At 47.2% G+C, this 27,041-nt stretch overlaps 2 protein-coding genes across 3 annotated transcripts in view; both read right to left on the bottom strand.

Moving 5' to 3' along the window:
• Positions 1–5,451, bottom strand: part of BCL7A (BAF chromatin remodeling complex subunit BCL7A) — a 32,017-nt gene extending 26,566 nt beyond the window's left edge. The window contains exon 1 of the mRNA XM_083717828.1: positions 5,168–5,451. Within this exon, the coding sequence (XP_083573954.1) occupies positions 5,168–5,259 (92 nt within the window). The 5' untranslated portion in view covers positions 5,260–5,451. The remainder of the gene's footprint in view (positions 1–5,167) is intronic.
• A 2,427-nt stretch (positions 5,452–7,878) lies between these two features.
• The window catches only part of CFAP251 (cilia and flagella associated protein 251), a 35,715-nt gene continuing 16,552 nt past the window's right edge, over positions 7,879–27,041 (bottom strand). For both annotated transcript variants that reach the window (XM_083716957.1, XM_083716958.1), the window contains exons 12-22: positions 26,774–27,021; positions 25,367–25,518; positions 24,364–24,537; positions 22,466–22,650; positions 21,309–21,423; positions 20,208–20,371; positions 15,006–15,096; positions 12,496–12,639; positions 9,009–9,237; positions 8,817–8,918; positions 7,879–8,121 (exon numbers count right to left, since the gene is read on the bottom strand). In XM_083716957.1, the coding sequence (XP_083573083.1) occupies positions 7,952–8,121; positions 8,817–8,918; positions 9,009–9,237; positions 12,496–12,639; positions 15,006–15,096; positions 20,208–20,371; positions 21,309–21,423; positions 22,466–22,650; positions 24,364–24,537; positions 25,367–25,518; positions 26,774–27,021 (1,774 nt within the window). In that variant the 3' untranslated portion in view covers positions 7,879–7,951. The remainder of the gene's footprint in view (positions 8,122–8,816; positions 8,919–9,008; positions 9,238–12,495; positions 12,640–15,005; positions 15,097–20,207; positions 20,372–21,308; positions 21,424–22,465; positions 22,651–24,363; positions 24,538–25,366; positions 25,519–26,773; positions 27,022–27,041) is intronic.

Genomic DNA, 27,041 nt, shown 5'->3' on the forward strand with positions numbered 1-27,041 from the left:
GGGAAGTTGGAGGAGGCCAACTAGGGTCAGGGATGGCTACACTTGTGGATAAAGATTTTGGGGGGTGCACTAGGATTAGGTATACAGCAGTGCAAACAGATCGGGTTGTACCACTTTTGCACAGAAACTGACCCCCATAGATCTGGTTAACTGCACCACACCATTTCAGCAAACTAACCCAATGATTTTTCACATCTTGGTCAAATTAAGCTTCTTTAAAATCGAGGTATGTTTTAATCTCAAGTTCAGTTATGCATAAAAAGCGACATACTTTTCTAGTTTAACACATTATCTTAATATGGACCTCAGCAAAAGGTAAATTAATACAGTATAAAAATCCTTCTACAAACTGGTTATGGACACAAGCCAGAGTAAATTAGATATGCCGAAGCATCACTCACATCAATATGATCAAGCACATTGTTAAACACAACTATTTCTACTAGTAATAGGATCACCTGGTTTCTCTGGCCTGCACCATGCATACAGATATCAAATAAAAAGGTGCACATAACACATACACATGAGAAATACTCAACAGACTTTGGCACTGAAATAAATCATTTTCATCATAGGTTGCCTTCAAGGCCCTATTTAACCTCATGCCTAAGATACAACTTTTGAGTTTTCAAAGCTATAGCGTATCCATCTGATAAATAGAAGGCTGCATCCCCGACACAGATGCACACCTTGAACAAGCAGAAATCCAGAAATCCATGTGCCTCAGAAGGAAAAAAATCTTTCTCTAATCATCAAGCCACAGACAATCAACACCATCAAACCACATGAATACTGAACAATAAACCTTTCTGTCTCAAGCAGATGTTTGACTGGAGGCTGAAACCAGTGTCAGTAGCCATGCTGATTGAGAAGGACTTGTCTCTTCTCAATGGTTTAGGACTGCATGAATGCAGAGAGTGATCCAAACACCTGAACCATCAAAGGTAGTCAATAACTGCTAAAACTACTGGGTTCCCCAAGTTTGCCAGCATTCATTAATCACACTTGGTAACAGCAATGGAATAACTTTTTGTAGAACATTTTGCCTGCAACAACCTTCCAGTGAGAGATATATGTATATGCCTGGTCTGTTTTGCTATTTTCCCATGACTGCTTCAGGCGGGTTTTTCTTCCTCCAGCACCATCTCTCTCTCTCATTCTGCATACACGCACACACATGTGCATGCATGCACAGAACTGTACCCAATGTATAATAATAATAATAATAATAATAATAATTTATTTATAACCCGCCCATCTGGCTGAGTTTCCCCCACCACTCTGGGCGGCTTCCAACTGAATATTAAAAACAATGCAGCATTAAATATTAAAAACTTCCCTAGGCAGGGCTGCCTTCAGGTGTCTTTTAAAAATAGGATAGTTGCTTATTTCCTTGACATCTGATGGGAGGGTGTTCCACAGGGCGGGGGCCACTACTGAGAAGGCCCAACGTATGTTGGGACCCAATGCCATATCACACAAAGTGTCTTCAGCAATAGCAAGCTTGAAGTCTTCAATACAGTGCAGCACACAGAAGGCATGTAAAGACATTAAATTTCATGCCAACAATCTTTCATCTCAGAATACAGAAATATCCACCAACCTTTCACTGCACATTAGTAAAGGTTTGTACATTTCTTCTTGTTCTTGTTCCCCAATGGGAAAAATAGAGGGGGGGTCCTACATTTTTCATCTGAAGAACAAGATCTACATAAACTTGTGACATGAACAATCCTTTTAAGGATCTGACTAGGTTTCCCACAGCAACTGGAAGGCTGCTATGTCAGGATTGAAGTCTGCAAAATTTCTATGGCTTTCCCCATCACTCTGCTCTTGGAGGAATGAGCCAGTGTGATCACCTGTGCACAGTTGCTATGACAACAGAAGATGCTGGCAAAAAAGTTTCACTTGACTTATTTGTTAAACAAGAAGCAAGGCTCCAATGTTCTCTTCTCCACACTTTTGGCAAAGAATGACAAAAGGAAACAAGACGCACACTTGCCTTGAAAAAACAAATGGAGCATCAAGCACCCAGCTACAATGATGCTGATAACGAGCATACCATCTCTCCCTGCATTATGTTAGGCTCCTAAAAGTGCGTGCCAGCGAAGTGCATTTTCTTAAGCGCACAACAAAAGCATTATTCCTAGAACTTTGTACTATCATTAAGACTACAAGGCTGGCAGTGTTTCGGCTTTTCAACACAATGGCTTGGATTTCTATTTTGAATTCCTCTTCTCAGTCTGCATCAGAAAAGACACTTTTTAGCTATTTGCCCATTACAATTTGAACTGGACTGCTCACAAACATCTTTTAAAACTGCAATCATCCACTCTGGGAAGAAAAGAAGGATACTAACCGGTTTTTCTGTATTCTGCTTGTTTATAATAGATACCTATAGAATAACTATTTTATCCAACACAAAACCCCTGAATCCAATGATTTCTGCTTTTTATGAGCTGTGCATTGGTGTAACAAAAACTCAATCACATTGTTTTACAAAATAAGCCTGTCTTGAATTACATTCATACTATGTTATCTGATCCAAAAATACCAAACTGCACACTGATTGCCTATTGTGCTTCAATAACCATTTTGCTGTATTGTTTAGCTGTGCCACAATGATTTTCACAATAAAAACTACACAAAAACCCCACAAAAGAATAAAATGCTAAAACGTTGTAAAGATTTAACAAAAGAGGGCAATTCTACCAAGGTTACAACCTTTAATTATATAATTTCAAACAAATTCAAGTAGCAATTACACCCTCCCTGTATAGCTCCACTCAGATTTTAGAATTAAACAATACAAGCTGGAACCAATGTGATTCGTAGCACAAAACTAAAAATCTTTAAAATACGTTCACTTGGTTGACCCATTCCCATTAAAATATCGAAACACATACGCATTCTAAACTTTACCTTTGATTTCAAGATTTCCTCTGAAATGTGTGAAAAGCATTTAAAATAACCATTCACACTTAAAGGTGCATGAGGATTTTGAAAGAAAGATGGGAATCCAAGTCACATCTGATGTCTGCCTATTCACCATAATATACTCTCCCTTCTGAATTAATAATAAAATAAAAAAGGAAATACCCACAGATCACAATTCACAAAGCACATTGTTATCTTTCGCACGAACCAAACAAAAGCGCAAGGGAGCCAAGCAGAAGCAGCACTACACTTCAGGGGGTATCAGAAAGAAGGATAAAAGGAGCTACAACAGCAAATGATCATTGGAGTGTGCAGAAGAGGGATCTGCCCCCCCCCTACAGTGAAGCAGGAGACAGCTCACCAAGAGGATATTGGGAAGGTGCTGCCATGCACATTCTAAGAAATATGTTGGGTGAATAGCCGCAGAAAGCAGTAGCACGCACACGGAACAAAGTGATGGTAAAGAGTGTCTGTAAAATTCATGGAAGGGAGAAGAGCTCACGAGATACCTGCAGCGGCTACAGCACAGTCACAGGCCCCAGATCCAGTCTCTGTTCAGTTAAAAGGATCTGCCCAAGACACTGAAGAGCCTGTCCTGGGCTAGATATATAAAAAATCAAATGACTGGTCTAAGAATGCTTCAAATCTAGGTCAAGGGGCAGTTGGGAGGGGAAGAGGTCATATTGGGTTCAAAGAGGAAAAAAGAGTTTGGAGAGAGAAGTCCTTCTCTGCCTGCTGCCAGATTTAGCCGAACAGGATGTGGAATGGTGAGAATATTGATCTATTTCACACAACAGGGAGCAAAGCCAGTGGGTGTGGGAAGCATCACTTGGGGAAATATACAGTGAGGACAAGAAGAAAGTTGAGAGGAAGAAGATGCTTGAATGGAGGCCAACCAAGGAATCCATCCCAATGCATTTGCCAAATGAGTTTATGTCTAAAGGGGCAAGGGAGAGAAGAGAGACAGGTGGAAGGAAATACATAAGACCAAGGGAGAGGTTTAAGTAGATCCAACAGTGAAAAATGGGGGGGGGGCTAGATATGGGTAAAGAAAACCTTAAAATAATTACAATGGAGGAAAATAGGAAGAAATTAGGAAGGGGAAAGACCCAGGTATCTGTAAAAGAAAAGGCACCCAAATTGTACTAAGATATGATACAGAAGATCAGAGATAGTTCAGTCCGTAGAGAATGAGACTCTTAAACACAGGGTTGTGGGTTCGAGAACCCCACATTTGACAAAAGATTCCTGCATTTCAGGGGGTTGGAATAGATGACCCTCACGGTCTACTTTGCCATTCTATGAAGTTAATCAAGGAGTTGAGGGTGGGGTTGCTGAGCAAAAACCATCCAAGGGTAAGGGGTGGGACAAAAAAACCCAAGGGACTGAGAGGGGGGAGGACGAGAAGGACAAAGAAATATATGCATAAGAAGCTGAAGTCAGAAAAAGAAGCCGAAAAAGGAGGTGCCTGGGGGACTTCTAGCCGACCACAAGGGGGAAGACCACAACAAAGGGGAGGGGGTCCAAGAAGTAAATCTGCAAGGCTGCCTTGGAGGGAGTCTCACTAAGGAACTCTAGGGGATCTAGAAGACAACCAATAAGGGGCACAGCACCAAGAGGAGAAGGGGGAAAGCCAAGGGAAAAGGAGATGGGAGAAAAGCCCCGAGGATGTGGGGACGCTGCTGCTGCTGCGGTGTGTGCTCAACTTATGTGCAAGAGGGGAGAAGCCTCCCAAGAGGACGGAGCTGGGAGGAGCCCCAATAGATGGGGTGGGAGGGGGTGACTCAGGAGGGATAGCACTAAGGGGTCTGTACTAGGAACTGGATGGGGGGGGGGAGCCTGGGGGTTCAACAATGAGCGGGCGGAGGGGCGAAAAGGAGAAAGCCCTGAAGGGTATCTGGTGGAAACTGAGGGAGGGGAGGGACAGAAGACATGTTGGAGGGGGGGTTGGGGGGTAAGACATATTGGGGGGGGGGAGAGAAAAGATGAGTAGGCCCCATGTGTGGGTGTTTTCACAATGGGACTCCCACCCACCTACTCGGAGGCAAGGAGAAATGTTGGCCTGTCTGGGGAGGGATGGAGGGGGGGCGCCGACACCCCCGCGCCGCCCCTCTTCCTTTATCCCCTTTCTCCTTCCCTCACTCCACACCCCCCCCCCCAAAATAAATCTCGAGACAAAAACAAAGCCTCCTCCTTCTCCTTCTCCTCCCTGCGGCTCAGCCTCGCTCACCATTTGCGCACTTTCTCGATGGCCGCCATCACCCGCTTGATATCATCCTTGGCGCGGCTGCGGGTCTCGGCCCGCACCGACCGGCCCGACATGCTGCCGCCGCCGCCGCCGCCGCCGCGAGGGAGAGCCCGGACTCCGGCTGGCTGGCGCGCTCCCTCCCTCCCGCGCTCGCTCGCTCCCTCTCGCACTGCTGGGCCCGCACCGGCAGAGGCTGGGAGCGGGAGGAGGCGGAGGCGGAGGCAGCTCCGTCCTCGCTCGGCTCGCTCCGCGGCAGCGCCCCCGCACGCACGCACGCACGCACGACGGAGGCGCCTTCGCTGGCTCCGCCCCGGAGGGAGGGAGGAGGAGGAGGAGGTGGTGGTGAGCCGAGCGGGGCACTGCGCAGGCGCCAGCTCGGCGGACGCGCCCCCGCGCGCCCTTAGCTCCACCCCCAAGGCGAGGGGGCGGGAACGCGGCGGGGGCGGGGGGAGGGGCGTTCCCGCGCTTTTGTCCTCTGAGGGAAACGGCGCTGCGCCGCAGTTCGGTGTGAGGCGAGCGCCCTTGGCCGGATGCGGCGATGCCTGCGCTTTCCTCTGAAACACTGGGGCAGGCATAGCCAAACTCGGCCCTACAGATGTTTTTTGGGACTACAACTCCCATCATCCCTGAATACTGGTCCTGTTAGCTAGGGATGATGGGAGTTGTAGTCCCAAAACATCTGGAGGGACGAGTCTGCCTATGCCTGCGCTTGGGGGTTTCCTCCCGCCCCCCACCCCTTTTGTGCCCCACTTCTTCCAGCTGGATGAGTTTACCTCAGAATTTATTTATTTCCTTCATAAAATTTATACACAGGTAAAACAAACACAAACACGGACGGTCTCAAAGCGGGTTCACGACAAGGAGCTGCTTCGTGTGGTGCCTGTTTTGCTTTTAAATGCACCTTGCATTGTCCCTGTATCCTACTGAATTTTTTTTTCTTGTTATATACACTTTCTTGTTATATAAGATCGTTGTATGGAAGGTAGCTGATGAATCAACTAAAATAATGCATAGATCTGGGAGATTTGTGTTGTATAGAAACTGCTTGTCAAGTCAGTTTAATAAGTATGCAGATTAACGGTGTCCTTTGAGGGAGTGGTGTAGCCTGGTTTGCCAGGGCCAGGCAAGTATTTTTAATTTATAATTTTTTATTGTTAAAATAATTCAACATTAATACACATACATACATTTCATACAACATACCTACATACATACAACATACCTACACTCAATCCCACAGATAATTCCCATCACCATCCACCCCCCTCTCCCTTTGTGTTAGACTTCCAATCTACTCAATTCCAATTTCTTTCTACTTCTATTACTTTCTTTCACACAATGTCTAATAGAAAAAGAAATATGAAATTAGGTTAAAGGTGTGTGAAAGAATGCCAGGCAAGTATTTTGCACCCGCTAACCCCGGCTCATTCACGGTTCCTTGTCATCCTGGGGGAAAGCGACCAGTGGGATGCCGCAGGGTTCTGTCCTGGGCCCATTGTTGTTCTACGTCTTTATAAATGACTTGGATGAAGGAACTGAGGGTGTGCTCATCAGTTTTGCAGATGATGCCAAGCTTGGTGCAGAGCTAATGCCTTAAGACAGAATCAGAATTCAAAATGACCTTAACAGATTGGAGGACTGGACCCAAAGTAACAAAATGAATTCCACGAGGGACAAATGTAGGGTTCTGCACTTAGGCAGGAAGAACCAGATGCACAAATATGATGACAGAAGAGCAATGTCCAGCCACTTTTGATTGATGGGGTCTGTGTGGAGAGGGTAACAACGTTCAGATTTTTGGGTATTGAATTACAAGAGGATCTGTCCTGGAGTGCCAACACAAGGGGGCTTGTGAAGAAGGCGCAGCAGAGACTGTACTTTTTGAGAATCCTAAGGAAAAACCATCTTCCGCAGAAACTGCTGCTTGCCTTCTATCACTGTGCCATTGAGAGCGTGCTCACTTATGGCTTATGTGTGTGGTACGGAAGCTGTACTACCCAGGACAGGATGGCGTTGGGCAGAGTTGTGAAGGCAGCAGAGAGCATTGTTGGCTGCCCACTCTCCACCTTAGAGCAGATTTATGCCACAAGGTGCCAGAGGAAGGCACTGGACATAGTAAAAGATCCATCGCATCCTGGTCACTGTCTCTTCCGAGCTCCTGCCGTCGGGACGGAGATACAGGACGATCAAGACAAGAACGAGCCGTCTCAAAAACAGCTTCTTCTCCAGTGCGATCTCGGCCCTGAATGGGAAACCTGGACTTTGAAAGTCATTTAATCTTCCTTGCTGTATTATACTGTATTGTTTTAATTAGTGTTTTTATAGTTGTTCTGATTTTGTGTGGAGTGCCCTACCTGGGTGGATGGAGCAGCCAAGTAATTTTCGCTGTCCCCGAGAGGGGGCAATGACCATAAAGATATTATTATTATTTAAAAAATATAGGGCAAAGGACACCTGGCTTACTAGCAGTGCATGTGAAAGGGACCGAGGGTTCTTGGTGGACCACAATCTTAACATGAGTCAAGAGAGTGATGCAGCTAGGTGTTCCCTTACCACCGCTTTTCCTATTATGGGCTGCAGATCCCTCCTTACCATCATTTATTCTGTTATCACCAGAAAAAATCCTTCATCTTCCATAACCCTGGCTCTGATAATTTTTATTTCAAAAGAAAATACAATTTCTAAAGGGATGCAAAAAATAATATTTTTTTAATGCAGCTACAGCAATGTGTTTTCTTTTTAAGGTTTAAGAAATATCAGCGGCCATTAAGATTTAATGATCAGAATGCTGCTCCCAGATTCAGGTTCGTTTGTGGTCTTTGTTGTTTCCGTCTCTGTCAGTCTCGGCTCAGGAATTGGTAAGTCAAGAATGTCTGTTATGAAGTGCGTCGCTGTGATTTCCTCTGGAATTTCTTCCTCAATAAAGGCATCTGCACCTGAAAAGTGAGAGGCATTGAAATGGATGTTAGGATTCAGGACAACGGAGATAATGGTGTTGCATCTGCACCGGGCTCTCCCCTCAACAGCTTACACTGGGCTGCATACACATCATTCATTTTGCTGATGTTTTCACAGTAAGTGAACCCCAGGGGCGTACAAAGTGGGGGTGGTGGAGGGAGGTGACAAGATGGCCCCTGCCTCCCCCCAGCTGTAGAGCAGTCGTATGGACTGTGCATGTGCAGCGACCGTACGGGATGCAGCACATGCACAGTCCATACGGGATGCCACACGTGTTCACTCTGTACAGGATACCACGTGAGCGGCAGCCCGTATGGAGTGTGCATGTACAGCACCCCATACGGTCGGCGCACATGCGCACTCCATACGGGCTGCCACACATGCGCACTCCATACAGTTGCTGTGCAAGCAGCAGCCCATATGGACACTGTGCAAGCAGCAGCTCTTATGGACTGTGCATGTGCGGCAGCCTATACAACCCATACAGCATGTGCGGCAGCCCATACAGCATGAGCAGCAGCCTGTAAGGAGTGCGGCATTCCATACGAAATGTCCATGTGCGGCATTCTGTACGGCATGTGCACGTGCGGGATGCCACACATGCGCACTCCGTATGGGCTACCCCGCCCCAGGTGCCGGAGACGGTTCCTCCGCCACTGCTGTAGCCAAGTACCTGTAGCGTCATAGGTGCCAACCTCTGAGCGGCCCCCCTCAGGATTTGCGCCCAGCAAAGTGGTGAGGCACTCTGCTAGCTCCTCTTCTGTGAAATGCTCTCCTGGGTCAAATAAGGTAAAAACACAACCTGTTAGCTTTGTGACAAATCCGTTTTGGGGCCAATGCTGCCCTCCTCTGGGTTGAGGCCCACCTCTCTGTTGTAGCAGCAGCAGCAGTTCATCCCTACTAATGGCCACCTCACTGTTCTCATTCTCATAGCCCAGCACTTGGAAGGCATTTTCTATTTCTTTTAGTGAGAGCCCAAAAGCAGGCCGGTGATTCACATACAGCTTGATAAAGTCGCCTAAATTGATGTCGGTCACTTGCATGCCGGTCTCCAGATATTCACTGAATTTGACTTCATTTAGCATGTCTTCAATCTAAAGGAATAAAAATGTGCCTTTGTAAACAGAGATGCTGACGCCACTGGAATGCTTTGACATTCTGCGCCAAGGCAACAATAAAAGACATTTCATGGCCACTGAAAAAGGAACACTTTGCCGCCTAGAGAGGTCACATTTCCCAGCCCTCCAACCCATGCTCAGAAGGACTGGGAATAAATGGTTTGCATGATGTTCCTCTGAGTCTTACCCATTTGGCTGCCGCTGTTTGCAATGATGTCCAAATATATATTTGTTCCATTTCTATGCCATCTGTGTACCAAAGTCTGCCGGGTGGCTTACAAAATCAATAAAATACACAAATACAATACAGTTCAGTTTAAGCAAACTGGTTTGCTGTTACATCTGAATTAACAGACCATTGTTTCTAATGTTGCTCCACCCTTGTGGGCCACTGTTTGGAGCAGCATCTGAGAATTGTCCAGAAAAGCAGAAAAACCATACAAAGCATTGTTTGCACAAACGGCCTTTTTCAGACTTAAAACTAAACCATGGTTTAATATTAGGGTATATGAACAAGCAAATGCTGTGTGGAACCTTTGTTTTAATTCTGCTTCCACATAATTGTGGGGAAACCATACTTCAGCAGTGTTAAAGAGCTCAAGGAGATGCAAGCTTGGAATTCATGTACATGCATTAACAGGCATGAGCCCTAGAGAATGAAGCACCTTCTGCAACTAGAGATTTAACTTTTAGAAACTTGGGTATTGGGGTAGAAGCTGAAGAATTGCCTCTCTCTAGTAACCTGCTATATGCCCACTCAACTGCTTCAATCTGCAGAACTGGCACTGTTACAGATGTTCTGAATATGAATCCATATTCTAGTGAGGCAGCACGAACCCCCTGCATATTGACATCAGGCAGGCACTGTCACTAAACTCTTTTCAGTACCTTCTAAAAACCTTTTTGTTTAGAGAAGCTTCCCCATATATGTGGAAAGTTGCTGTGCATTTTAATCTGCTGTTAGTTGTTTTTACTGGTAATGTCATTGCTTTACTCTTTTTTAAAAAACCAACTTGATGTTTTTCACAACCAAGTGGCATATACGTTTTATGAAACCAAATAAATAAATAAATGCACACACACCCTCAATAAAAACCTCCTGAAAAGGAAAAACAGAGATGGTGATTTACCAGCCACAGATACCAGATAATCAGATCTGGTCCTGATAACACAGATGCTGTTAGGAGTGAAAATAGATTTATGAATGAGAAGGAAGAAGAGAGGTGACGCCACTTGCAAGGCTATTATAATAATTACTGCTCCTGCCATAAAATTAGAAATATCAGTTTCTTTCCACGACCCTCATCATCCCCAAGAAGCATTTTCCCAAGGATATGACATGCATAGGGGGAAAGGAGTCGCAAAGGATTAGTGAGGTGGGGAGAAGAGCTGGTTCGCTTTTCACACCCTCTGGCTGTTTCATAAAAGTGGGGCAGCTCCAGCACTGTTCTTATTGTGCCTGAGCATATCTGCTCAGCGGAGGGAAGTAGGCCATGAACCCTCCCCGCTACGCTACAATGCGCAGGGAACTGGGCTACATGTTTGGTCACCCTTGAAGAGCTTTTCCTGTCCTTCTGCCACCAGCAGGCACCTTCTCTTTAAAGCACACACAGAGCCTGCAAAAGGAAGATGCAGCTTGGGCTGAACTGTCTCCACAGCCCTGTTCGATACTGAAACACAAGGACACTTTTTGCTCAGTTCACCTTGTTTTGCTATTATTTCTGCTCTGTCCCTGTCTCTCCCACCCTCAGGACTACCTGCCAGCAATGCCCTGTGGTGGTTTCCGCCATCCCTAAGTGACAGAAGAGATACGGCTGCAATCACTGACGCACACTTTCATCGCTTCTGAGCAACTGCCTATAGGATTGCTCTGAAAAAATAGGCATGCACAAGAAAACCTACAAGGGAGCTCTTGGGTCTCCCTGGAAACCCCTTCTCTTCAATGCAGTGCCATCTGGCACAGTACATAAGCTACTGCAGAATCAGACCGTTATGCAGAATCAGACCGTTGGTCCATCTAGTTCAGTACTGTCTACACTGACTGGCAGTGGCTCTCCAGGTTTGTCTGTCTCAGCCCTGCCTTGAGATGGCAGGTATCTGTGCCAATTTCACGTCAAAAATATATCCAACCACTCAGTCCTCTTTTTTTAAGGAAAAAAGTTGTCAGTACTCAGCATGAAGTGTTGCTGTAAGTGCCACACTTTTAGCACTGGGGGGGGGGGAGGTACCAGTACTGTGTACCCTTGAGTACCCCCAGAAAAAAGGCACTGCAGTCATCACTGCTTGCAGTACCTGAACAGTACCTTTGGTGGCATATACCATATTTTTCGCTCTATAAGACGCACATTTTCCCCTCCAAAAATTAAGGGGAAATGTGTGTGAGTCCTATGGAGTGAATGTAGGCTCCTTGGCTTCAGTGATAGCAACGCGAAGCCTCCGAAGTGCAGTGGGAGCGCTCTCTCCGCGCTCCAGAGGCTTTGGGTTGCCTTCACTGAAGCCTGGAGAGCAAGAGGGGTCGGTGTGCATTGACCCCTCTCGCTCTCCAGGCTTCAAAGATAGCCGCCTGAAGCCTCCAGAACTCCCACTGCACTCCAGAGGCTTTGGGTTGCCTTCACTGAAGGCGAAGGCAATGTGGGAGAGAGAGCTGCGCAGCGCCCCTTCAGCGAAGCGGGAGGAAAAATGGAAGGGGCTCCGTTTCTCCTGCCGCTTCGCTGAAGGGGTGCTGTGCAGAGAGGGGGATTTTTTTTCTTGTTCTCCCCCTCTAAAACAAGGAGCGTCCTATGGTCGGGTGCATCCTATAGAGTGAAAAATACGGTAGCTGGAATGGTGGAATTTACGGCAGGAAACCAGCACAGGGCCTTTATATGAATCATTTCCCCAGTCTTCAGCTCTCAACGTTTCTGACTACTGTCAGTATATGTATGCATACGTTGAGAAATTTAGTGCAAATTTCTGATCCTATACATATTTTAATAGGATATTTTTCATGCTTTACGATTTCTTGCACGCCATTTCCCCATATATAATACACCCCCCCTAAATAGGGGTGCCAAAACGTAGGCCCCACACGGTGGGTGCCCAGCACACCCCGCAACGTCAGGACACAATGACACCGAGTTGTGGCCAACATCGGGGGGGGGGAGCCTTGTGTGGGGAGAGAACCAAAATGGATGGATTCTTCCATTCCGTTCCTACACACAGGTTTGTGCAACTCTCCCCTGTAGTAATACTGACCTGTTCCTCAGATGGGTAGAATCCCATGGCGCGCATGACAAAAGGGATTTGCTCCAAAGGGATGTGTGTGGACACCTTTCTGGGTTCCATGGTGTCAATACCTTGATGACGCAGCTGAGCATAATAAAAATAGTCTTCCAGCTCCTGGAGGAGGGGGAAATGTAATACACAGCCCATGAGGAGAAGGTGAGGGAGCAGAGTCTGTTCGGCCTGGACAGCACATGGTTAAGAGAGGTAACTGGGTAGCCACCTTCAAATATTCATTTACTGCCACATACATAATGGAGCGGGACGTGGGTGGTGCTGTGAGTTAAACCACAGAGCCTAGGACTTGCAGATCAGGTCAGCGGTTCGAATCCCCACAACGGGGTGAGCTCCCGTTGCTCAGTCCCTGCTCCTGCCAACCTAGCAGTTCAAAAGCACGTCAAAGTGCAAGTAGATAAATAGGTACCTCTCCGGCGGGAAGGTAAACAGCATTTCCGTGCGCTGCTCTGGTTCGCTAGAAGCGGCTTAGTCATGCTGGCCACATGACCCGGAAATTGTACACTGGCTCCCTTGGCCAAAAAAGCAAGATGAGCACCGCAACCCCAGAGTCGGCCACGACTGGACCTAATGGTCAGGGGTCCCTTTACCTTTACATAATGGAGCACATTTCTTTTCTCTTGCTCCAGAGGCTAGGAATGGAACCAATCAGCTCAGATTGGGATTAGACTAAACATTTTGAAGGATTTCGTGGCTACATGAGTTGTTTGACACACTGCCTTAGAAGATGGCCAACTTTCTTTTTCAGAAGCTTTTAAGCGCAAGGTTTGATGGCCCCCAATTAGGGATTCTGTAGCAATGGGTTTCCTGCATCAGCAGTGGCCTGTGGGTGTCAACTAGATGATCTTTGAGATCTTTTCCAGCTTTGGGATTTTATGAGAAAGGCACACTGAGTTTTGTGGCATGGAAAACACAAAAGGTGATGATTTAGATAGCTAGATAAATGATATCATTAATAGCCATTTCCTCTAAACTTGAACCCTGACATTAGGTTGATGTTTCATCTTTTAAAAAAACATGTAGTTGGGAGGAAAGTGATCAAGTATAAATGGTAAAATGCAATGACCCCATGTGCAAAGCAATCAACTGGACATGCAATAATGGCTGGATCTTGAAACAGTGCCGGCTCCAGGGTTCTGGGGTCCTTCAATGGGGCACTTGGATCTGGGGGAGGTGAAACATGGGGCTGGCTTGGAAAAGCATTTGGAAACTTCAACTGGTGCAGAACATGACTTGCTAGTGGGACCCAGCAGCAAGGAACATATTACTCCAGCATTCACTGGAAGCACGATTTGAAATACAATAGTGCCTCCAGTATCTGAGACAGCCTCTGAATATCAGTTGCTGGAGAGCATGAGAAGGAAGAGTGCCATTGTGATTCTGCTTTGCGTTTGGGCTTCCCATAATGAGCATCTGGTTGGCTCCTTTGAAAACAGGATGTGCCTTGGGTCTTATCCAGGAGCCAGGCTCTTCTGATATCTTTTGAACTTTAAAACCTGAAACAATATGGGGGTGAGGTATCTAAAGGAGCACTTTCTTTCAATGAAGCTTTCCACTGATTAGGAACTTTGTCAGGGACGCAGGTGGCGCTGTGGGTTAAACCACAGAGCCTAGGACTTGCCGATCCAGAAGGTCGGCGGTTCGAATCCCCGCGACGGGGTGAGCTCCTGTTGCTTGGTCCCTGCTCCTGCCAACCTAGCAGTTTGAAGGCACAAAAAAAGTACAAGTAGATAAATAGGTACCGCTCCGGCGGGAAGGTAAACGGCGTTTCCGTGCGCTGCTCTGGTTTGCCAGAAGCGGCTTGGTCATGCTGGCCACATGACCTGGAAGCTGTACGCCGGCTTCCTCAGCCAGTAAAGCAAGATGAGTGCCGCAATCCCAGAGTTGGCCACGACTGGACCTAATTGCCAGGGGTCCCTTTACCATTTACAAAAGCCTATATCTGTGTATACCTGTCTTCTGAGCTTAGGGAGGTGGCTGCCGGAGAGTTTTCTCTACAGTGGTGAACAAACTGCTGGAAGCTCTTCCCAGATAAGTTTGCTTGGTACCACTTCCGTTAGCGTTAAGGGGTCAGGTGAAGTTTATTTTCTGCTTTAATTATAGTCACAGCCCTTTTCCTTATTTTGACTGCTGCTTTCACCTGCTGACTCACCAGGGCTGGCCCTCTCCAGGGTGAAGCAGCAGGCGCATGGATGGGGTCAGGATGCCGAAGGAAGGGGTTGGAGCACTGGGATAAGATTCAGCCACCAGTCCAGTCAGCTTCTCTGCATGGAATGAGTTGCTTCAGGCAGCAATGCATCTTGGGCTGATGCTGGACTCTGTCACTTTTTATCCATGTGGTTCTACTGCTGCTTTTTGGTGATCTATATTTCATTTATCAACTTATTGTAAGCTGCCTTGAGGGTGTGGACGCGGAAAGGCAGAGGAGCAAAGCTATAAATAAGGAAAGCATGCAAGTCTTACATTACCTTGAAAAACTCGCCCTCTCTGCCACCTTCCAGAAGGTTGTAGAATGGGATCAAATCTTCACCCCCCAGAAAAGAAGCTGCTTCCAGAGCACTAGGAGGAGAGCAACAAAGACACGTCTGGAGGAGAGGGGTGAGGCAGGAGCCCCACACATCCCATTGCCCCTGCCACCTACTGCACTGAAAAACAGGTCCTTAAAATTAAAATTATCCTGTGCCATTCCAAAAAAGCCTAAAGGGTGCAATCCTATACTTGAGTTTTGCTGTATGAGGAGGAGCTTTGAGATATACCGGTACCATAAGCATGATGGACATGCCAGCAGAATACATCAAATATACAGGTGGAACTGCTGAAAGCGATGGCGACGAGCACCACCACGCTGAATCTTCTACCCCTTCAAGCCACACCCTGTTGGGGGCGGAATTCTGCACCAGCCCCAGAAATGGGCCCAATTTCCACCCCTTTTACAGTGGTACCTCGGGTTAAGAACTTAATTTGTTCTGGAGGTCCGTTCTTAACCTGAAACTGTTCTTAACCTGAGGTACCACTTTTTTCTCATCCTGAAGCAAAGTTCTTAACCTGAGGTACTATTTCTGGGTTAGTGGAGTCTGTAACCTGAAGCGTCTGTAACCTGAAGCATCTGTAACCTGAGGTACCACTGTACTTTGTTGCCAGGCATTCAAAAGCTGAGTGGGACCATGCTGTTTTCTACCAGCTGAGGGAGCTTGAACCTCCATCTTCTCATTTCTGACCATGTGACCAATGCAGTGATTATTGCCTCTCCCAGCCCTCCCCTTGGCTGCTTGGCAAAAGAATCTTGCCACCCCTAGGTGGGACTTGAACCCTTGTTCCAGGAGAGCTGGGCCATGTGGGAGCTCTCGCCTTCCTGGTACTTGATTTAGGGGGGCAGCTGCACACCCCCTGGGTGTACGTTGTCACACACATGTACGTAAAATCGCACAGAATGTGGAGGACATCATCCAAACCTCTGGAAATCCACAAAAATCTGCCAAACTCCACCATAATCGCTCCCTCCAAACCTGATTTCACAATCTCCAACTTTCCGTGTCTCAGAGGCTGGTGCAAAGCCGCAATAGGATTATAGTTACAAAGGCTCCTGGGATTGCTAGCTCTTTTCCCACAGTTTTTGCAGTTCCCCCCCTCTTTCTGGATCGTTTTTGCCCTTTTCGCACCTTTTCACAATTTAAATCAATTTATTTACTAATTTCCCAGCACCACACATACAAGGAGGTTGCATGCAAGTTGAACGCATGTATGTGGGGAGACATCTGTACAAGTGTATATATGATCTATTAAAAACATACTGACAGTTGCAACAAAAACAGAAGCTTCTGATTGCTTGCTACAGGTGGTATTTCTAAGGAGGCTGGGGGCATATGATAGTTTTGTGCTGATTTTGTATTTTCCAGCTGTGTGCTTCCCTCCTCCCCTTCTGGTCTGAGCACATGAAATAGCAATCCCCCACCATCCATAAGACACAATAAAATAATTATATAAAAGAGTCCACATGGCTCACACTAGGCATTGCGCACACACACACACACACACACACACACACACCCCTCACACAGAAATAATGAAGCCCCTCAATTCCCGCAGTTCAATTTAATTTAATTTAATCCTTCAGCCTCCAAGCCCATCCCTGCAGGAGCCAAGGCAAGAATCCAGTTCACGCTGCCTCCTTTGCATCTGAGCATCACACTGGAGACACAAAACTAATGAAAAGGTGATAACTGAACCAGGGTGGAGCCTGGGCTGCTTGAAGAGTGCTTCACCCCCCCCCCCCACACACCTGATGAGGAGTTCTGTGCAACTAAAATCCTTGCATATCCCAGCATGATTGAATATAACAGGGACGGAAGAGGTTTTCCAGTCCAAGGGCCACATCCCCTTCTGAACAACCTCCAGTGGGCCAGATGCAGAAGAGGGTGAAGCAGTAAATGTGGGTTTTACCTTAGCACAGTAGTCTGGTTTCTACACAAACACATTTCCCTCTCTACCCTGCATCCAGACAACTGAGAGCATGACCAGAGTTCAAGGAGGCATATTCTGGTCAGCCTGAACCCACTTGTCCTGGCTCTCACTCTTCACTTCAGGAAACCCAAAAGCTTCATTCAATAAATCAGCACATGGTCTCAGCATTAGCTCAAGTTAGACAAAAAAAACCATTGCAATTACAAAGTGTAAATTGCAGCAAGGCTTACAAATTATTTTTGCGTGGTTGTTTGCAAGCCTTGCTGAAGTTCTACACTTCGTAATTGCAATGGTATTTTGCCCTGCTTTATTGTAAATTTATTCTCCTTATCAATATGTTGTTGTTGTTCCAGTCCTGCTCAGGCTTAACTAACAGCCATGCTTAACCATGGTTTGGTTAGTGCCCCATCCCAGACATTTGCCAAGCTGGAAAACCTTTGCCCACCTGTGTGAAGGTCTGTGGCTTGTTGAACAAACTACAGTGGTACCTCGGGTTAAGTACTTAATTCATTCCGGAGGTCCGTACTTAACCTGAAACTGTTCTTAACCTGAAGCATCACTTTAGCTAATGGGGCCTCCTGCTGCTGCCGCGCTGCCGGAGCACGATTTCTGTTCTCATCCTGAAGCAAAGTTCTTAACCTGAAGCACTATTTCTGGGTTAGCAGAGTCTGTAACCTGAAGCGTATGTAACCTGAGGTACCACTGTATAGTTAAAACAAACCATGGCTTGGTGTCATGCATGCACAGAGTGATTTCCAATATTTCCTCTTGCTTCAACCTCAAAGAGCAGCATAAATTTTGATCCATGCGCCTGCACCCTGGATGTGGCTGTGCCTTCTGCGATCAAAACGCTTGATGCTTCTCTATATAATTAAGTTAAACTTGGACATTAAATATTGCAGACACACAGAAGATGCCAAAGGCAGCAGTAAACCACTAATTAGCTCATAAAGCTCCTTCCTCCATAAACAAACTACAAAGCCGTTCAAAACTGCCTGGACTCCAGCCAACAATTACAATGAAGGATCGTTTATATTCTAGTGCCTTCGTTTAAATCTTGCTCAGGCTGGACCTCCAACCGATTAAGTCACATAGACAAAGAGTGTGCATGTATGCACCTGCATGGAGAAAATATTACTAGTACAGCTGTCCCACTGCAATTGTGTTTTTCGCCTGCTTGCTCTGATGCTAGTTAGCCAGATGCCCTATAGCAGGGGGCAGAGAGGGAACCTGTGGCCCTTCAGATGCTGCGGGACTTCAGTTCCCATGACCCCTGGCAACTGGCCATGTTGACCGTGGGCTGATGGGAGTTGGAATCCAACCACCTATCGGGAGCCACAAGTTCCCCACCTCTACCCGACAGCAGTGGCCCCACAGCTGACTGCCAGGAGTGTCCTGGGGAGCATTTTTACCCCACTCCCACGCCAAGTGACAAGCATTTGAACACCCCATACAAAAAACACATCCCAGAATGCCCGGGCATAGCACACACAACCTGCTGAAAATATCCTACAATTCCTGCAGTGCTTTCAGCTACCACCTATCCATAGCTAGGGGATGCGCAAGGGGTGGGTCGTCCTGGGCAGCACTGGGCCCAAGCTGCCATGTCCCTCCTGGGTGCCCTCCAGCAGGAAGGTGCCTGGGAGGGATGTGGCAACCTGGGCCCCCTGCAGGCCCAGCGGTGCCCCAAAAAGGGTCTTGCTATGCCGCTGGGGCCCATATTCTCTCCAAAATCTCAGGCAGATAAGCATCCTTCCTAGCCCTGCTACTTGAGATCCATTTAAGTGGCGACTGGACTGTCAATGGAATCCGACCAGTTCTGGCAACGGGAGGGTGTCCCCTGTGCTGAAGGACAGCAGGTTCATGATGTGGGGGCAGGCCAGGCCATACACAGCTTTGTCCTCCAGCAGGCGGGTACAGCGGCGTAGCGTGGGTTGTCAGCACCCGGGGCAAGGCAAGTAATTTGCGCCCCTAGCCCCTAACCTGCCGCCGCTGCCAGCTTCTTCTTGCTGCTGCCTGGGCTGGGGTATTTACGGTAAGGTAGCCACGGTGGCAGCGGCGGGTCTGTGTCAGGTGATCTGAGGCGAGTTGCCACTGGCGCTGCCGCCCAAACGACCCCGCTTGCCCGGAGGAGGAGGGCAGAGAGGCGAGGAAAATACAACATGGCCCAGCAGCTGCAGCAGCGGCAGCGGCGGGGCTGTGAGGAGGGGCTGCCTGGCACGCCCTCCGTGGCCCTGACGCGCGGGGACCGCGGCGAGCGCTGAGAGCCGCTGCCTGCCGGACGCCTTCAGCCCGGACGTGCGCACAGCTCGTTGGTTCCGCGAGACATGGGGCTCTGCTACAGTCTGCGCTCGAGGCTCTTCAGCGACTCCGGAGGCGGCGAGCGCCCCCCCCCAGATGTTGTGCCCGGTGCGGCCGGGCCCCCCTGCACCCCCTACGCTACGCCACTGGGTGGGTACAGGAGTAGAGGCTCAGGAAGGAAACAGCAAGGGGCTGCCCCCAGGGCCTGAGGCAGCCACCTCACTTTGCCTAATGGTAGGGTTATTGTTTTGTTGTTTAGTTTTAATTATTTACCTGTGTTTTTATCTTGTATTTTATTCTGGGAACTGCCCTGAGGAGATCTTATGATGAAGGGCAGTATATACATTTAATAAACAAACAAACAAGTAAATAGGGCCAGCCCTGCATCCCAGCCAGTTTGGGATAATGCCTTTTACCCACACTAAAGAGCACTCTCAGGTGGGGGGCAATTCAATTTCATTTCAATTTCTCCCAGTTTCTCATTTTTCAAATATAAGTTCAGTTCTCCACATTTCCACATCAGTTTGCATTAAAATAATTTTTTAAGTCCTCATCAGCATTTCTTGTGGATTTCTTCTAATAAACACACTTACGCTAAGCACTTCCCTCTAACTGAAATTAATATATGTTTTTTATTAAGACATGTATTTGAATGCACACTTTCCCCTTGTGTTTACATTTTTGTGCACATTACTTGGCTGTAGAACTGCACTGCAAAATTTGGAGAAGTGAAAATTTCTATGGATGGTTGTGCTTCGATAAGTGTGAATTAGTTTAGTCCCCCTTTAAATGTAAATCGGACTGAATTGCTTCCCTCCTCCCAGCCCCTCAGTGGTTTGCTCTGCAAGTCAACCTTACTGGACATCCCAGCATTGATCAGGGGAAGTGAAAACTCAGCTGCGACTTACACTAAATTAATGTCCCACTTCATCACAGTTAAGTCGTTACCCCCCGTCGTGAAGAGGTAGCACCCATCGTAGGAGCACTCCAAGTTGGTGACGCCTGAAGGGTGGCAAATGAAAGCCGAGGACTTGTGCGGGTTCCCATCTATGGGCAGTATCTGCAGGCCAACCTAGGGAAGAATCCAGAAAACCTGATGTGACTCTCCCCAAAGACTCACCTAGTCCGCCTCCCCACTCCACAGCCTAGAGTGTACACCATGGGGAGCCCACCAGATGATGCCACACTACAGCTCCCATCACCCTTGGCCACTGGCTGGGCTGGCTGAGGCTGATGGGAGTTGGAGTCCAACATTGGAGAAATAGCTCAGTTGGTTAGAGCATGGTGCTGAGAATGCCAAGGTTGCAAGTTCGATCCCGGTATGGGAAAGCTGCATATTCCTGAAATGCAGGGGGTGGACTAGATGTTCTTCAGGGTCCCTTCCAACTCTACAATTCTAGAATTCAGTTCTATGTATGGAAGGCCAGGGATTCCTCCATCCTTGGTGTTAAGGCCAAGGAATTCTCCACTGGTATTCTCACCATAGCAGGTAAGTTGAGCGAGAAGACCTCTTTGTGGAATTTAGAGGCCTACCAAGGGCAGCCGGAGATTGCCACATCTCTTTGGCCATCTGCCAGCAGTTCAGGAACTGAGGGGACAGTTGGAGTTGTGCAACAGGCCAACAAAAGCCAGCAGACTTGGGTATTCCATGCCATACTGGCTTTGAAAAAGGAGCAGACCGGGTTGGGAGAACCTGGGATGTCACAACAATGGGCCTCAAAGCATATGACTTTGACAACAATATATGGACAAAAATAAGCAGTTTACGATAAAGACAAAAGATCACGGCAATGTTCCTTGTAGCACTTTTTGTGATTGTTCTGTACAACTGTGCCTGTGCCTATGATTATGTACAATAATGTGCTCAACACCCCACGGCTGTTCCCGACCCATCACCAATGTCGGTTGCAAGCCTCCCTAATGTTTGAGGAGGGCAGAGGTTGAACTGGGAGCCTATCCCAGGCCTCGAAGGGACTCAGGATGGGGCTGGTCCAAAGACCTTCACCTGCCTTGTCTTTTGTAATGTAGGCCAAGTACCGTCTCTGAGGATCATGTCCCTCTGCGAGTGGAAGCACCAGAATCTTCTCCAGGGGGGAGCCATAGGCTGGTCCCACAACAGTCTTCCTAAAATAAACAAAGCAACAACAGGAGCTCTTGAGCACCTGACCTTTAACAAATTAATCCAAGGATCACACCTATGGATAGTGAAGGATAGCAGGCATTCCACCTTCTCCCCGCCCCCACAAAAACATACATTTGCCATTGCCCCAGGTATATTAAAATCCTGTATCGTGGGCATCTAATAAATCCTTGCCACCTTCACTCCCCACAGACTAGTTTCTCTCGAGTAACCCCTACGCTACCCAATCTATTAAATATACATTAATATATGCATATCCGGGTATAGAATGCATAGTTTTTGGAGATAGGTCAAATTAACTCATAACTTAATAAATATAAACTACCGCTCCATGTCAGAATAAAAGGGTAGGCAAAGCCTAGTCTCCTGCTTTTCATTCCTTGCACTAAAGTGCCTCCATGAAAAAGTAAACACATGCTCTGAACTTTCCTTCCTAATGATAAAAATGGGCTCCTACTTATTAATCAACTGAAATGTCAGTTGATTAATCTACAAATTAAAGCTTACAGTCCTAGTTACAGTATCTTCCCATAGACCTCCTAATGGAGGAAGGAGTTTCAGCACTGCGAAAGGAACCTGTGGTCACGGATGATGGGAGCTGGAGTACAAAAACATCTGATAGACCTCAGGTTCTTCAGACTTTGTCTAGGGAATAAGGGTCCACAGGGAAGCTAGTCGTCAGCAAGCTGTGTGACCAGGAAGGAAAGGGTTGTGTTTCAGAAGCAGCTATGAAAGGTCAGATGGACCAGAGATAAGATATTGTAGCTCAGGAGAGGGAGGAGGTCAAGCTCAAGAAGACTGCAACTGAGCAGGTGGCAGGGCTGACACTGCAGCTGAGGTGGGGTCATTGCCGCACAGAGCTCAATCGGCTTTGTGAAACAGTGCGTTGGTGGGAGTGCAGGTGGCGAGATGGTGCTGGACCCTGGATGTCTGGAGTTGCACTTGGAAAGACACACAAATACAGCACTTACAGGGAGATAGGAGTGGGATAATTGCAGGAGACACGGAAGAGATTTACCAGGTTACCTGCACAATCTTGTGGTTACATTATACATTTTCATTTTGTACTGATCGTTGGCAGTGAGGAAAAAATATTCTGTGGTGAGAGGTGGGTACCAGGTGATGCACTTGGGAACGGCATGTTGTTCGATGCGGTCCCTTCGGATGACAACCAGCTCATCCTTGACACTCTTCTCCAGGTCATATTCCACCTGGAAACAAGGTAACAGAGACCCAGTGATGGGGTGTGTGTGTCCAAACACCTGTGTCCATCACTTGGTTTCCCTGAAGCTGAATGTGTGAAAGTGACTCTACTAGGGCTGTGGAGGAACTGTGTTTGAACTAGGGACGTGAGAGAAATTCGATCCAGTTAACGTTTAAAGGTGAATCTAGCAAATTTACATTTTTTTAAAACTGCAACAGAACCCTCCTTCAAAATTTGCACTTTTCTGGATTTCATAATGCAGTTCTCCAGCCAAGTAATGGGTATAGAAATGCACGCGCCAAAGTAAACCATGCAAAAAATGCACAGATTAGTGAAACTAACAAACCATGATGCATCCTTAGGAGGGAAATGTCATGGATTTGTTGGACAAAGAGGAATGGTGGGAGGAGAGAACTGGGGAACCCTCAAGGGAATCTCCAGGAAAAGATGGCTCAGGGCCTGGGGACTGGTGGTGGGACAACGATGGGTGGTCAGAGGGAGAAGACTGGGAGGAGGTGGTGTCGAAAACTGAGGAGGTACTGTAACTGGGCTTAGTGAGCTGGGAGAGTGTATGGCAGAGAGAAGTCCAGAATCAGAGGTAGAAGCTGAAGCAGGGGAGGAGGGAGGCCATGAGGCAGAGATGAGTTGGGCTGGTGAAGAGTCACAGTATCTTCCCCTCCTGCTGCAACAAGCTCCCCTCTCACTTTGTCTCCCAGAACCAGAAGAGGCATGAAAAGGACAGATGAGAGATTGGCGACACACAGACACAGTGATGGAATCTACACACATATAAAAAACGTTCTGAAAATGCTTTTTTAAAAAAAGTATATTGAGTTTTCCATAAGGCTCACCATCGTCATCTAGTATCACATTGTATATTGCACTTAAAACACACTTAAAAGGTTTTATTTGCAGCTGTATAGTTGAGTCCAGTCTCTGATTGCTTGGGGGAAAGCCCACGAGAGGAAGAGACTAAGGCAGCTACAGGGAGGCAGGGACCTTTAGTCTCAGCAATTGCTTCATGGGGGCAAGAGCTACCAGAGATACGCTGCTGTGCTCATTAGGCCTGACAGTCCTGCGCAGATCCTGTTTCTGCTAATAAAAAGTTAACTCCCAACTTGCATGGTGTGGTTTACTGCTGGCTTGCTCCTGACAGGAAATGATGCTTTGCAGAAAGGTATGTATTACGAAAAATGTATACAGTGGTACCTCGGGTAAGTACTTAATTTGTTCCAGAGGTCCGTTTTTAACCTGAAACTGTTCTTAACCTGAAGCACCACTTTAGCTAATGGGGCCTCTTGCTGCCGCCGCGCCACCGGAGCACGATTTCTGTTCTCATCCTGAAGCAAAGTTCTTAACCCGAGGTACTATTTCTGGGTTAGCGGAGTCTGTAACCTCAAGCATATGTAACCTGAAGCATATGTAACCTGAGGTACCACTGTACTAAAATACGTGCATTAGGAGAAATGCTGATGCATTCAACCGAATGTGTGGTGGAATGAGCTTGGTATTCTACCCTTGCTGAACCTCCACAAGGCTGAAGTTGAAGAGTGGAGGCCAGTCATGACCTTTGGGCAACCTGACTTGCACCGCTGGCTTGACCTCCCAAGTCCCTGGTTCCCAGCCTCCAATGGCTCCGCTCTGAAACCTCTCCAGGCTGACACATCTCTATGCAACTATGCAGCATGACCAGAAACTGTGTCCTGCTCACAGCACCTACCAAGAGTCGATCTTCGCCAAGAGTTAAGAGCCAAGGCTCATCACTGTCCAAGTGAACCCCAAAGAGAATGGTGCGAATGGGCTTGTAATGGGAGTGCAAGGCTGCCAGGCGGTCCCAGACTTTCTTCCCCTCAACCATGGTTTGTTTGTAAAGGTTCAATGAAATGTTTTCATCCTGAAAGACAATTAAAGAAAAACCCCACTTTGTATCAATGAATCGTTTCCTTTCGTTTTTACTTTGCCACAGCAGCGCAGCTGTTTAGAGCAAGGGTCAGCAAACTTTTTCAGCAGGGGGCCAGTCCACTGTCCCTCAGACCTTGTAGGGGGCCAGGCTATATTTTAGACAAAAAAATGAACAAATTCCTATGTCCCACAAATAACCCAGAGATGCATTTTAAATAAAAGCACACATTCTACTCATGTAAAAAACACACTGATTCCCGGACTGTCCACGGGCTGGATTTAGAAGGCGATTGGGCCGGATCCGGCCTCCAGGCCTTAGTTTGCCTACCCATGGTTTAGAGCGTTGGATTTTGATAGCTACCCTATACTGAGTCACATCACTGCTCCGTGTAGCTCAGTACTGCCTACATGGACTGGCAGTGGCACTTCAGACAGGGGTCCCTCCCAGCCCTATCTGGAGATGCCATCGGGGTTTGAACCCAGGACCTGTGGCAACGGCAGGCAAGGCTGGTGCTCTGCCCCTGGGCTTCCAGCATGGAGAGATCTGGCTTCACAGCCCTTCTTGGCCGTGAAAGCTCATTGCAGTCACTATCTGCCTGTTGCAAGGTTGTTAGGAATATAAAATGGGGGCAAGGGGGCAGGATGAGAGAGCCACGGATGCTGCTCTGAACTTCTCGGGGAAAGGGCCGGATTGTATTTGCAGTAAAACATTGATTCCATTTTCCCTCAGACTGCTTCTGTGTTGTGGGGAGATAACAAGAAATGCTTCTGTAGGAGTAAAGCGCTACATGACTCACACGACAAGGGGAAGGAATACTCACAGCAGTCGCAAGATACTGGGAGTCAGGAGAGAAGCTCATGAGGGTGATGGGAGTGCTGGAATATCGGAAAGGCTCTGGACAGTCGTTTTCCAAAGATATAGAATCCAAAATGTAAACACTTCCATCAATGAATCCGGCTGCCAATAATGAACCTAAAAAGTGCATGGGAGAAATAGTTGTTCCGCAAACTTCTCATCCCAGCAAGATTGGATGATCTAAGGCAGCCAACCCCAGCCTGGCTCACTCCAGATGTTTTGGACAACCACCGTCATCAGCTCTGTGCTGGTTAAGATGACGGGAGCTGCAGCACAAAACCTCTGGAGGGAACCAAGTCAGCGATGGCTGGTATAAGGCAACATCTTTTTCTACTGGTGAGAGGGTGGTTCCTCACAACGGGGGGGGGGGGGGGGAGAGAATTAAAATGTTGGTTCCTTGTGGCAACTAATATAATGCTATATTGGCATGGACAAGATTTTTCCGTAGGGCTATCTTAGACATTATTGCTGTCCAGCCATTTTAATTAAAAACTGCCCGATTGTGACTTCTGACTCTTATTTGTATTCTGTTCAAGAGATAGAGCCATCCCAATGAACCAACTCTTCATCCCTCCACAGGGAACAGATAACTCAAAGGGCAATTCCTCAGCTATGCTGAACGGGAAGCCTATAGCAGGAGATTCCACAAGGAAGAAGCGTCTGATTAAAGGCACAGTAGCTCCCGAAAGCTCAGTAGTTTGGCACTGCAAGTGCACTTATTTTTATTTCATTTATTATTATTATTATTATTATTATTATTATTATTATTATTATTATTGGTCAATACCTGCAAATCAGGTTTGAAAAATTATGGGAGGGCAACACAAAGAATGCTAGAAAGCAGCTAGCTGGAAATAGTGTTTCCTTTAAAATGTGAATTAAAAGGATTACAATTCCAAAAAAATCCCTGTTGGTGCAGAAGCAATAAGAACAAACAAAAACCACTGTTAATGGCCAGCAATGGGGCCTCTTATTTGGAATCTTCCTTAGAAAGAGTCAATCTGATTTTGAGGATCCATAATGACTAGCATTGTTTAAAATGTATGCGTGTAAAGAATTATTGCAAAGACATCAATAGACTCAAACTCTCCCTTCCCTTCAAAAGAAATGAACCCTGTACCCCTAACCTGCCAAAAATCTCCCACCTCCCCAGACTTCCTTTTGCAGGGGCGAAACTAGGCTTTCTTTCACGCAGGTTAAAGACCCAGTTTGGCACACCCACACCCAGGCATTTCCATGCACAAACACAGGCTTGGAGCCTCAATGGCACCCCTCTGGAGGCTTCACACGGGGCAAAAAGCCTGGCTAGCCTGCCCCCACCCCCTGTAGCTACAGCTCTGCCTTTTGCAAAGGAAGGAGTATGGATCAATACCACTGGAGTCATAGCAGAGGCTCTGGATGCTTTCACCCTTAAAGATTCGGCTAATGAGGTATTTATTGATCTTGTAGTTCCACACTTTCAGGAGCCCGCAGAAACTCCCCTTGGCCATGAGAGGTTTGCTCGGGTGGCAGCAGACGGCACGGACGGCCTCCTTGGGCTCCTCTAGGCACTTGCTGACTTTCGTCCCTTCCGTCTTGACGTGGATCACCAACGCATCCGCCGTGGAAATAATAAAATTCCTGCACCGTGAAAAAGAAAC

The sequence above is a fragment of the Podarcis gaigeae genome (genome assembly GCF_964106915.1).
Source record: "Podarcis gaigeae genome assembly, chromosome: 16".
NCBI lineage: Eukaryota > Metazoa > Chordata > Lepidosauria > Squamata > Lacertidae > Podarcis > Podarcis gaigeae.